The 13,782-nt window shown below is 44.1% G+C and overlaps 1 protein-coding gene across 7 annotated transcripts in view; it reads left to right on the forward strand.

The window, feature by feature from the left end:
- Positions 1–610: 610 nt before the first annotated feature.
- The window catches only part of LOC144114394 (sushi, von Willebrand factor type A, EGF and pentraxin domain-containing protein 1-like), a 226,465-nt gene continuing 213,293 nt past the window's right edge, over positions 611–13,782 (forward strand). For all 7 annotated transcript variants that reach the window (XM_077648114.1, XM_077648119.1, XM_077648121.1 and 4 more), the window contains exons 1-2: positions 611–819; positions 9,431–9,521. In XM_077648114.1, the coding sequence (XP_077504240.1) occupies positions 750–819; positions 9,431–9,521 (161 nt within the window). In that variant the 5' untranslated portion in view covers positions 611–749. The remainder of the gene's footprint in view (positions 820–9,430; positions 9,522–13,782) is intronic.

The following is a 13,782-nucleotide window of genomic DNA, read 5'->3' on the forward strand; positions in this document are numbered from 1 at the left end:
AGAGAGTAGCAGGAAATTGAAATCACTATGAAAGTGTGGAGGAGGAAATTGCGTTTGAAAGAAGGGTGTACAGCTGTACCACAGCTATATCACCCTGCATGCGCGGACATGAGTGAAAGTATTTTTTATTTAGTCCAGGCTTTTGAAGGAAACAAGCCGGTGCAAGCCTGAATGCGGATTGATGCACAGTTGTCTCTGCAGCCACTTAATACTGAACCATTGCTGTCAATGCTGATGGTCACCGTCATTTTTTTGTCCCTCATCATTTCTAGCGCACATGAAGACCCGTGAACGTTAGAATGTGCATTTTTGTCTCCAAGAAATTCTTTACCCTTGCCGATTGAACCCTGATACGAGCACGCTCAACTTGAAACGATCTGTTACGAAGATTAACGGTTTTCTGCGTGCAGTTCCCAGTTCTGCCCTTCTTTAAACAACGTTGCCTATTTGTTTCCGCCCATCGTTGAGCTCTTTTGAAAAGGTCCGTGTCTTAACAGTAGTGGTCGGGGAGTCATAGCGCCAAGCTGATGGTTGCAAAAGCGGAACAAACCGTCTGAAATGAGAGCCGGCGAGGCGTTGCAGTCTCCTCGGGTATTTGTTATCTCGGCGCCGAGGCGACGAGTTGAGTTTCGCTGCTTCATATCGCAGTCCGTTGCGGGACGCAAAGCCAAGAAACTCCGTCTCGAGCACGGCTCGCACTCGCGAGCTACTCTTTCAGCCCTCTTAGCTGCCGTGGCCCCGGCATAAGCATGAGGCCTCCATTGTTTCTCGCCATGGCAGTCCTGGCCTGCGCCAAATCAGCGCTTTGCCAAGAAGCCAGTAAGTTGCCCGTCGCTTTCTCTTTTTATTGCTCGTTACGCTTGTAGCATGTACTCGTTTACGCCGCGGTGGTTACTGTTCCACGGCGGCGCAAACAGCTATGCTTTTGTAGTTCAATCTATATTTTAATGAAAGCCCATAGTGTGAATATGGCGCTGTGACCAGCGAATACGCTCCGAAGCTCCTTGGAAGCAGTGTGTAAAATGCATTGAGCACCTTAACTCCTACTTTTGCTTCGATATGTCAGGTGTTATTAACAATCGGGTGTCAGCCACACCATACGCAGGCGTATGCGCCCCGTACAACAACATGGCATCTTGCGTACTGAACTATCGTGACCGCTGTGAAAATGTCCCAACACAGCGCCATGTTGCTTGAATCGGCCTCTGGCTTAAGGCCGGTTTTGCACCTGAGGAATTGTATGTTCAGCGCCTTTTGAATGACTGACACTTTAAAGTGGTGTAATTGATGAAAATGCAGTAGGGTTACGTGCTCCTCACTGGATATGTACGCTTGGGCAAATGCTGACCGCGGCAGCTGAACAGATGAAAGAGATAGCAACGCATCACCCGCAACGATGCCCCGAGCAAAGCGAAATACATGGCATTGCACGTGAATCAAAGTTGTGACGCCGCTAGCCAAAAGCCTCGGTACGATGAGGGCGCGGCTTGAACCGATAGCGGTTGCTGGAGCTCACTGCTTTTGGTTTTGTGTGCTGTGTTGAAATGCTTTAAACTTATATTTGTAGTCTTCAGGACAGTAGGTATTCACTAATATTCGAAAATGCTGAGAGTAGCCATGTACTTGATTTGCTCATGGACTGTTCAATATTATGTGAAGTTTTATAAAACAATTTTTTTCAAACAGTTACCATTCTCTTTCCCACCCCATCCCTTTTCTAGTCATGACATCCGTCTTTTCCTTTTTCTCACAGGAAAAAAGGAACAAAAGAAAAATTAGCATACAAAAACACAAGGACATGCTCCGACGACGTAGTTTAAACAGATATTCGGAGATTTACAGCGTCATACAACTGCTATGCACTTTATTTATGCAAAAGCAGTGCTGCATCGAGGCGAGACAGTCACTGACCAAGTCAAGGCGACATCTCACGCTTCACATCACATCACAAGCTTCGTATTTATTTTCAAGCTCTCGTCATGTCCACCTTAGTGAAATCAAAGAACATGTACTAGTTCCGAGGCGTCATGCTTGCCCCTGAATCGGTCAGTGACTGCATTGCTTCTTGTGCACTTCTTATGCTTGGCAAGACGAAATCTCAAAGGCGTGTTGCCTTGCCGAGGGTGATAATGTTTGTGTAGGATACCAAGCACCGTTTATAATATTCCCAATTTTATATTCGTAGAAAAGCTTGTGAGGCGCAGATATGTCCGTATTCTCCCTCTGATCGAACGACTCACCACTTGCGCTTAGACGAAGAATTCGAATAGTGAGTGATTGGCCGGCTACAGTGCCCTGACCACTCAGGATAGTCAGTATGGTGGTGACCGAGACGGCGGACAGTCATTACTGGTCTTAGCTTTGGTGGCATGCGTACACCTTTGTAAATCTGTCCCGCTACCTGAGCGTCCCCTACTGCCTTGCAACGGCCACTGCATACATTTAGTTTGCATGCATAACCTTAACTTTTCTGCTTGATTTCTCTGTTCTGATATTTTATTTCAAGTAAACGCCCGCATTTTTGTGGTTACTGACACGAGAACTACAATCTCGTCAGCCAGCATGCAATATCACGCCATGAAGAAAAGTATTTCAAGAAAAATAAGATGTTCCTGCTCTCTCTACCGTGGTCCGGAAGATTATGTTGCCAATGAAGTCAGGGGCGCTTCTTCCTCTAAATATTAACAGCTCATTACTCGCAAAACTTTCAGTGTATCAGCTTATATTGACCTAAGACACCCAGTATGCGGAACATCGGCATGTCCATTCAATTCGTACGAATCTCGCTTCAAAAAGCAATCTTCGCAAATGTTTAACAGCATTTTCTCTTTGTTTGCGCAAGAAATTTACATTAAAAGGCACTTGAAATACCAGCCGTTCATGCGGCACTCTTGACGAAGGGTAACTGTTTTCTCGGTTCATTTGAATGTCGCTCGCAATTTTCCAATGGCTGGGCCTAAATACTGTGGAGTCGAAAATGCATATACCTTGTACAATGTACGATTGGCGTAAACTATTCTTTATACCCTTCTCAGCAGCGCTCCTGTATTTCTGAATGCCGCAACCTGTAATACGGAATGTCACAGAGAGATATTGCACATGCGAGCCCAGCGGCGATGTGCACTGAACTCACTTCGTCAATATTTATCCCTTTCAGACACTTATTATGTTCTACAATCGAGAAAAGCCTGAAATTTTTCTGCTTATTTTGAACCTATTATTTCACAAAAATAACGCTAATGACACAACGTTAAAAATTCACGAACGGCGCAGACTTTCACGCTCACGGAATTCCAGCCCTATTAAATGAGCACGTATATGTCGAATTAATTTTTTTTGTTATCCGGAGCTATTTTAGCAAAGTAAACTCAACTAAATTATTATTTAGCAAAAGATTTCCCCGCGTGCGAAAACGAAAAATGTTACAGCAGCGGACCGCACTTTAATTGGGCGCACCGCAGAACTTCGCTACGTCCATCTGATTTTCTTGTTTTTGAGAAGCGATCCTTTGTTTCTAGGCATGAAAGAGCCCGTGCCAGCAGGGATTTCAAATGCAAGTGGCATTATTGACTCCGTGAAGACAGGTCTAGACGCTAGGAAACAAGGCTCGAAAAGCTGCGTCCACAAAAGTGCATGCTGCGCCACGAATGGTTTAACACCAAATGTGGGGTTCGCACATGAGCATGCAAAAATAGCGATGAATCGTTTCGACCAATTGCAGGCGCAACACACCGTAAAAGATTACTACTCATCCACCATGTGTTGTTGGGCGTTTATCGCGACAAACGCAGCTGACCTTTCCGTGACCTTGATTGAAATGTTAGAGCGCGTGCCCACGGCTCCCGCTAGAGCGCATATGAGTAATCTCGCTGATAATGCCTGTCGTTGTCACCCCATGGTGCAACGAGTGAGAGGTTGCCTCTATCGCAATCCGCGCTCAAATCCGTAGAGGTTTTGCAGTGTGAAATGATAGAACGGTCCCGCTTTAGACTATAATGGTACACTGCGCAGCCCTGAGTCATCGACGATTCGCATTCGCACCGCTGGAGGAGTGGCCAGACTTTTTAGCAAGTAGAGCAGTGATCCAAGTGCTTGGCAAGCACATAAGTGGAATGACTAGACAGGTATCAATAGGATTCATCCTTCGCAACGCCAGTCTGCTCTAGACGCCTAAGTCGTTGCATTTTCGCGGTGTCTGAGAAAAGCATTGCATTAGTTTTGAACGAGAAAATGTGACACAGAGAGCGTGAAGTAAGTGGGCTAAAATCCTGTCGTACGTTTCGGCCAGCTCTATCAGGCAAAGTCCATTCGAGAACTTCCTCGGCTCACACGCGAGTGCCTATAATCAGACAAATAGGAGACTCTTGGTTCTTTACGCGAGAAGACGGTTCAGAGACGTGGAACACTGCAGCTACACGAGCCTAGTTGTTCTGATGGCTTGCTTCTTCTAAATCACTATGTTTCATTTGACGGTCACTCAAACTCCCCTCGCCCACGGTTAGACTAATCGCGTACCAAGCATTCATCCGCACTAAATTAGAATATGCATCGACTGTCTGGAACCCCGATCAAGAGTTATTATTCCAGGCGTTAGAGGCAGTGCAAAATCAAGCAGCTCGTTTTATAATATCCCAGCATGATTCCCGGCCTAGCGTTACTAAGTTCAATACTTCCATTGGTCTAACTCCGCTGGCAGCTCGTCGTAAGGTAGCAAGACTTTGCCTAGTTAATAAAGTATTTCATATTTTCCCCCCAGCTGCGTGAGAGCCTAACTCTACGTAAAAAAAGCCCATAAACTTTAAACAGTCATTGTTAGACTACTTCTCTTTTTAGTTCCTGTTTATTGCCTTCCTTCACTTCCATGTCTAATAGTGTAAACAACTATGTCTAGTTGTGCTTGCAATTTATGTTTATGCACTTTGTTTTTATCTTTTGCTTACCTGTTATTACCATCTGTCCCCCCCCCCCCCCGCCACTGCTTATTTAATGCCTCAACGGGGCCCTTAAGGGTAAATAAATGATGATGATAATCCAAATCTGAATGTTGAGCTACATGCGTTATGAGCAACAGTTCCGTTTTGTAGCCAGCGGACCTTTAAAATCTTGCAAGTGACGCAGAGAGAAGAGGTCATGAAAATCAGAAACAAATTATAGTGAACTTGTTCAAGCCTAAAATAAAAATTCCAAGGCGTTGATCACTATTCAAAGCGAAAGATGAGATGCAGAGTGTGGCCAGAAGGTAGTGAGCTTAAAATTTCTACCTCATTATCCGCTTTGTCTGGCAAGAAATGCAGGGAGATCTGCTGCGTAAGTGTTCCAGAGAAAATTGAGGACCTTTTCGTGTTGCGTTCGGTCACCATCAGTTGAGAGATGTTTCTTAAGGTGTCAGCCCCCTTAAAATTTTCTACTGCGAAAAAAATGCAGCCTATAAATGGGAACGGTGGCAGAAGTGCTGCAAGGAAAATAGGCGATAGTGTATTGAAATATTCGATAAGTAAAGCATATATCACGGGTGTGATGATCACTCGAGATAAACCTTTGTCAAAAATGGCATTAAGGATCCAACTTGCCAATTCTTGGCCGTCTAAGAAAGGAGCTGTGCGCGTCCTCGGTCACATTGCGAATTCATGAATTCTTCATTATTATAGCGCAGTTATTCCCGTTTCGCTCGCTCCAACATTTTTTGGCTGAAAAGAAAATTCCAGCAAATTCGAATCCACTCCACACCGAGAACTTCGTTCAGCGAACTTTCATTTCCATCCGAAGCTTTGGACGTACTTAAAAGGTCAGCATTTAGTGTGACTGGAGGAGATCCAAAAAAGCCACAGCACAGGGCCTGAACAAGCTCGGCATTAAACATTTCTAGCTGGGCTGCCAAAAACTGATGAAATGCTAGACACGCTTTGCGTTTTCCCAATGGCCATGCTTCGAGGGATATAACATCCCTTAATACAATTCATTTTCGATCAGTTTTTGGTAACCATTCATGTTACTTTGTAGACGCATCTCGCAGGGCGTCACTGCTAAAGACAAAACTTGCGAGCGGCGAAGGCTCTCCTGCCATTTCCAACCAAATAGTTATGGCGAGGCCGTTCCTATTTTTTGTGTTCCCAAGGAATATGGCGCACAGGCTCAAAAGTTTTTATCGGCCCTGCATACAGCTGAAGCAGCGCCTAACTGCATGCTCTGTGGCTTGTTAAATTTGACAGATAAATCAAAAGGGCCCTCACAAATATTTTTTTACAGCGACAGGCGTATGACCTGCACTCCTAGGCACGCGAACCGGTTGTCTGAGCGCAAAACCGAAGTCCTGCAGCTGCCACAGTGCGAAGCAGTGAAGAGGGCAAAAAAATGAAGTCTGTGAGGTCCGTGAATTCAGAATCACTCTGGAGAACAGATACTCCGTTTAACGGAGGGCAATGAACTTGTTGTTCAGGAGATTACTGATAATCTCACTGCCATGTGCGCAATAGAAGTCGGGGGCAGTGTAGCCAGACACGATACCACTAAGCTCTTTCAGGAGACGAAAGTCCTGATTAACAAGCTACACAGCATCAATCAGTCAATCAATCAATCAATTTATTCCGCACTCAGGAAAACACTTTACAAGTTCAGGCCTGCCAAAGCCTCATTGGGCTTGTATATGCCAGCGCCTGGCAGAGAGCGAAAAGTTGCGTGCAGTGCTTTATACACATAAAGGGATAAATAAGTAAATAACAAAAGAAAAAAAATGAAATTAGGATAAAAAACACAAAATTTACCTGATAAATGTTAACAGGTAATTAGAAAAAAGAGACGGATGCATCAAACCGTATCAACACCAACAGTATGTCAACACCTCCAGTGGATTAAAAGCACCGGGAAAAGTGACCACGAAAGGGCGAAAGGGCTGACGATACTGAAAATGCGATAAAATGCTGCATTGCGAAAATTCCAAACAAAAATTGAAAGGTCAGGTGAAAAGAGGTGAACACAATAGTTTTCTTTTTAGTTTATGATTGATACTGAGACAGGGTGAATTTTTCAGCAGCATATTTAAGAATGACGGTACATAGAATGCACAAGTACTATTTCCGTAACGAGCGGAACAGCGCAGAATGATATATCTATCTTTCTGCCTGAGGCATCTACTCGGAATATACTCAACTTTATACACACTTGACCAAAAATGTCTTAGCGCCATTGTTGCATATAGGGAAGAATTAATGTTTGGAAGCCTTCGAAAATTAAAAAAAAAACATCCTATTCATTTGCAAGTAGCAAATGTTAAGGACTGTTTTTTAAGATTGAGTGCAATATGGTGTTATGTCTTTTTTTCGAGTGAAGTGGACAGTGCCCGTAAGCTGTTATACCACTTCTTTAAACATTGTAGCCCAAGACTAGTATGACCGTTTTTATAACCGAAAATGGAATGTGGTATCCAACATTGAACAGCAGACAAGAAACAACCTGCAGTTTTTGACAGATATGGTTAAAGTGAGAATTCCATGACAAGTCACTATCAAACAGCACACCAAGATATTTTACACGGGAGGCATAAACCGGGGCTGCACAAAATCAGGGGGCACAGTCAGATGTATGTAGAAGTATAGAACTGTCATGCCTCGGTTTCTTTAATGGGTTACAGAAGCATATCAGCTGAGCTTTGGATGCACTAATGTCGATAAGATTGTGTACGAACCAGTCCGCAACTTTTATTGAAGTACTTTTGAGATCATTAATAGCGTCAGAGGAGTGCTTTGCACAGCAAATGATAACCGCATAGTCAGCACATTGAAATAAACGCCGAGGAACGGAGTCAACGAAGTCATTAACTAATAAATTAAATAGCAAAGGGCTAAGAATAGAGCGTTGAGGAATACCAGCATTAATATAAGTAAAAATTCTGCAAAAATTAGGGACTAAATCTAGCTGCCTTCTGATCTGTAAGAAATTCGTAAATATTAATAGCAGAAACGAGCCTATAAATCCTAACATATGACGTTTAGTTAAAAGTAGGCTTTGGCAAACAGTGTCAAACGCTTTGCTTACATCAAGAAATAGCGCACATGTGACTTGGTTAGGTTCAAAAGTAAAATTCAGAGAATCAGCAAAATCTTCAGGAAGAACTTGGGCCCCTCTTCCCTGCCCCAATCTATACTGGGCAGCTTTATCTAAAAATCCCTGCATACTAAGAACTAAATGTTTTTCGAGTATTTTGAATACCGTTGGCAAAAATTGAAATTGGTCTAATTTTGTCTTATTGCACGCCCCGCTTTTAAAACATGGAATTATAATGGCGGTTTTCTTTAGAGCCGATATTTAGTCAGTGGCGATAATATGATAAAGAAGCGTCAGTAACCCGTATTTAAGTACATGAAATTTTCTGCATAAGTCGTCAATTAAGTTTCCATTGATTCCAAAAGATTTAATAGACTTCAGGCTAGCAAGTAGAGGTTGAAAGTCATGTTAGGTAATCAAAGGTAGGTGTGAAGAGTCAGCCAAGGAATGTTGCAGGGATTTTATGTTGGGGTGAGGTGTTCGGGGGGAGAAATATAACTGGTAAATTCTTTGTAGAACAGTCTCACCATCGCTTGAAATATGTCCCAGAATAGGCCTGTCCTTGCTTGTGGCAGTGCTTTCGTCTCGTAGGGTACTGACCAGCCTCCAGGCTCGTCTGCTATGATAGCGTGCGTCAAAAAAAAAAAAAAACATTTTACGACAGTGCATTCGCTCGGCGAGCCTAATCATTCCATTAACTCTGTTTCTGCGCATCTTAAAGTTGAGTCGCAACTTGTCGCAAGATGACGCACGCCTTACTTTCGTCCAGAGTAATTATTTTTTCTTTAATTGCTGCAAGCGTTCCTGCTGACATCCATCTGCCGATCACGCTGTTTGATTTGGAAAGCCCGCATGCTTGACTGCTGAAATTCATTGAAAACTTTAACGAATATCTCGTACATCTCGCCTCGAGGCACAGTTTCAAAGAAATTCTGCCAGTCGTATTGTGCTAATAATTGGCCCAATATTTTAGCGTATGCGAAGGAATTTTTTTCTTTTGCATTTCGTAGTAGATGGCAGGCTTGACGGCTGAGTGAAGTCGCAGCAGATAAATTGTGGTCACCAAGTTTTTGTCACACTAGAACTGATCGCGTTGCCAGATTGTGAGCATGAACATTGATGTGGTCAATACACGAGATCACCAGACGATTTGATAAGACCTTTCCACCCGTAGCCGTAGGTAGAACGTAACTGGCACAACCGTCAAAGGTAATCAATAAGCGTGCGCTACACAACATCAGGAAGCATAATATGGATGAGATCGAGCACTGCGCTGGTTCATCAGAAACGATGGTTTGCCACGAAAGATGTAAGAGAGCGGTCAGGAGAGTTTTCTTCTTCTTATAAAGCTGCTGCTGTGCGCGTGTGAACCGCTGTTCCTCCCGTGCAGAATGTCCGGAGCCGAAAAACATGTACGTCCACTACCGAGTGCAAGGAGGAGAGGAGTTCCAGGAGGAGTTTCCCGTAGGCACCACGCTCACGTAACTATACATTATCAATTCTTTTTTGTTTCCCTTGGGATGGGAAGATTGAAAAGGGGCACTTTCATGAGATAGTCGGCACATGTTCATCAGGAAATTGAGCTATCCTGTGGGCTATGATATATATCGGCCAAACAGGAAGATGCATAAATGATGGCCTGAGAGAACACGAGCGCTCCTTGAAACCACCTGCCAAAAGCAATCTGGTCACACACTGGCTGTCGGGCAAAAACTGCACCCCTTCTTTCAGCCAGACAACCATAGAGTACCTACAAGCTGTGGGGACCTGCCCTGCAGCCCCCTGAGTTTGCTTTCCCGCGAGGCACCGTGCAGCAGCAGTCACCCCGAGGATGAGCGCGTTCCCTTGCCAGTTACATTAACTGGCAAGAGAGGGCGCCAGCGTCGCTGCGCGGGAGACTGCTGAAGCCCGCCCGCGGGAGATGGGGTCTCTTGGGCCGGGATAATCGCCGCGATCGGACGCGTCGCTGGCGGCTCCGCTCTTCGCCGGCGGGGCGAAGAAGCGACGGGGAGACAGGCTCCCGTACTCGTCCCGTCCGGCCTGCGGAGTTTATATCCCTTGCCCTAGCGCGGGCGAACATTCGCTCGGAACCTAGCTGGTGAGTCGGACGACCTTGATTCATTAGCGTACCTTGTTGCTAGCTGGCGTTATTGTTTCTGTAGCAATAAATGCCTGTTTGTGTCAGCCAATGTGTCGTTCCTTTGTTCCCCCAGAGCAAGGCCCGCCGTGGTCGGCGAGCGCTCGGTAGCGTACGCGATCACGGGGTGGGGTCCGGGCGGCTTTGAACCGTGTCAGCCGCGATTGAGTGGGGAGAAAGTACTTATCTCCCCAATTAAACCCCACAAAGCATAAGGACCAGCACTCGCAAAAAATCGTTGAATCGTTTCTGATTCATCGGGGGCAACACAAGAGCGCAAGAACTAGACCATCTCAACAGCTAAGACGACAGCGTGATGGTTTTTATACATTTTTTGCTTGTTTTCGTTCACCAGTGTTTTTGTCCTACATAGTGCGTGACAGAGTATTGCGCGACAGAAGTAAAGGTCATCAGTCGTGAGTCAGCACTGTGTCTGTCTACTTATTTCGTCCGGCCCGAGAGTGCCTTTACGGGGAGATTGAACCGAAATTAGGGCGCTACAAAAACGATTTTCTTATGATCTCATGAGCGAACTGATGTTATTTTGCGAAAAAATTGACACGTGTTTTCAAAATCCCAAGTGAAGGATTTGTCACCAAAAATTAACACATCATTTTAATTTCGGAGGTTGAAAGAGGGAATTTCACTCTTACTACCCGTATCATGCCACCGTGCTTGAAGAAAAATGGACCTTTGCTCATCTAAAACTACGCCTCCAAAACTCACCTTCTCATTGTTTATATTTATCCAAGGAGCAGTCGAAACATAGCGAGTAGAATAAGACATTTCGCTTCGGGGAAGTAAAGACGAAAACTTGTCATTTCATGCAGCCTCGCCCAAGCACCGTTAAATGCATCTGCGCCAGCGCAAGTCCAGTCATTCGATTTCACACAAAAATTGTTTGTCATTAGTTCACGGACAACTCACGTGCTGCAGCGTGACTTTGGGCAAAGTTTAATTTGTTCCCTTCTGAGCAATGCCACATCAACCTGAAAAATTGAAATATTCAGGAAACGAGAGTGCCGCGGTAGGCTTCTAAATAGTCCCGCAGCGTCTCTTTGATCTCACGTGCATTTGGGGCGTGTGACGTTGTCTCGCTTGAGACTGTAGCCACTTGACAGAATAATGGCGCTTGCTGCGGACGAGGCACCTTGAAAACCGCTTTTCTTTTCAATTTCTGCGCTTTTTCTCTCGTCTTTGTGGCACACATTTATAAACATAAGCCGAAAAAGCGCGTCGTTAGATGTGCGTATGCGCTGGTGCTGAGCCTTCGTGCGTGAGCCGCAGCACTCCACGTTGGCGCGACTAGGTTAAACTGCAAGAAAATATCGCCCGCACTTTAACACAAATTCATTGGTTTCCACGGCCCACCAACTCAAGAACAGCGTGGTAGGGCTCGGGCTGCAGCAACGCAAGTGTAAGAAAGCGAAGTGCCCACGCTCACTGCACTAGCGTCGATGTCGCCAGTGGTTTGCTTATTGAGTGCCGTTTCATGTAAGCAAGTTCCTTTCATCGAAACGCGTTTGAGGGTGGTAACATCGTAACGTGAGAGCTCGTAGTCACGTGATAATATTTAAATTTCAGGCATTTTATTTTCAGTTAAAAGAAAATAACAGCCAACCTAAAGCTACTTTGAAGAAAACAATCGAAAGCTGTATTTTTACTACTCTCTAAAACTTTTACGTTAAATATTTTGCGCTCAAAACAGCGATGCATAATTATGCAAGTTCTATTTGTTAAGTATCAATTTAGTCACGCATTAAAAATATGCTGACATTGACAAGACGCTGGCATACAACCCTGTTTTAGTTGAATCTTCGCAGAGCGCGTTCTTTATTTTTATTGCTGGCCATACTTATAATACAGCAGAAACCACCGGTATTTGTAGCGTAAGCGCCCCAGTGTCGATTCTGCGTCTTTCATGAAGGGGTGCGTACTTGCACGAAGTAGACGGGACACAACAAAGGAACACACAACACGTGCAGAGCGCAAATTCCAACTAGTTTATTTTCGTAGAAGGCAGATACATTTATAGCCGCACAGGGCAGTCACAAGATTAACAGACAAAGACACGCACTGTTCATGTCAGCATACCGCCGCCAAGTGTGCCACCAAATAGCAATACATGTTAATTGATACAAAAACCTTCAATACCATAATAAAAAAAGGAAAACAAAAAGACAAAATGAATGATGATGCATCAGGTGAACGATGAACATAGCTTTAAAACATGCCTTAGCAAAAGCAGTGTCAAAGTAACTAAAACACTAAAATGGTCAAGTCGTAAAATTTACTCATCGTAGCAAAAGCAGTGTCAATAAAGCAGGAAACGTAACAGCTAAAACTAAAAGGCCATTAACAAGATAAAAAGGTGGAGAAATGCTGATTTAAAGAACACGAATCGAAGGATACGCCAACAGAAAACTGCCACGAAAACCAAGGTAAGGCAAACAAGAGATACGGAAAATCGCACGTGTCCATGTAAGAATGCTATCTCTTTGTCGAGCAGTACAACAGAAGCAGTGCTAATGCATTTGTCACCAGTGTTAGTAATATGAAAGGCTTCAATTGTTTCTCTCCTAAATTTTGATTTAGAAGTACCTCGATCCTGGCACATGCTAAAACTAAATTAAGGAGAGAAATAATTGAAGCCTTTCATATTACTAACACTGGTGACAAATGCAATAGCATTGCTTCTGTTGTACTGCTGGACAAAGAGATAGCATTCTTACATGGACACGTGCGATTTCCCGTATCTCTTGTTTGCCTTAACTTGGTATTGTGGCAGTTTTCTGTTGGCGTATCCTTCGATTCGTGTTTCTTTAAATCAGCATTTCTCCACCTTTTTATCTTGTTACTGGCCTTTTGGTTTTAGCTGTTACGTTTCCTGCTTTATTGACACTGCTTTTGCTACGATGAGTAAATTTTACGCATTGACCGTTTTATTGTTTTATTTACTTTGACACTGCTTTTGCTAAGGCATGTTTTAAAGCTATGTTCATCGTTCACCTCATGCATAAATATTCCTTTCGTCTTTTTCTTCTCTTTTTTTCATTATCGTATTAAAGGTTTTTGTATCAATTTAACATGTATTGCTATCTGGTGGCACACTTGGCGGCGGTATGCTGACATGAACAGTGCGTGTCTTTGTCTGTTAATCTTGTGGTCGCCCAGTGCGGCTATAAATGTATCTGCCTTCTACGAAAATAAACTAGTTGGAAGTTGCGCTCTGTACATGTCGTGTGTGTTCCTTTGTTGCGTCCCGTCTACTTCGCGCAAGTACGTACCCGTTCAAAGATGAACCAACTCGCCCAAACAAGAGCATTATTTGCGTCTTTCAGAGATGTGCATTTCAGCACAATTCTAGCGACCGTTGACGTACATCACTGCTCTATCTGAGGTCCCACGCTTCTTGCGTAACGCATTTCTCAACGGATCCTACAACAGGCCCCCCTTTGCATCCCGTTTCTGAGTTCGTCTTAGGTACATAACAAGCAGGCGCGGCTAAAACATTTTCAGTTTTACAGGAACACACCACAGTGCGTCTAGTTATATGCAGAGTCCCTATTCTCTCATTAGTGCAAGCGTCCTATTTTTGTTGTGCA

This window comes from Amblyomma americanum, chromosome 1, assembly GCF_052857255.1.
Source record: "Amblyomma americanum isolate KBUSLIRL-KWMA chromosome 1, ASM5285725v1, whole genome shotgun sequence".
NCBI lineage: Eukaryota > Metazoa > Arthropoda > Arachnida > Ixodida > Ixodidae > Amblyomma > Amblyomma americanum.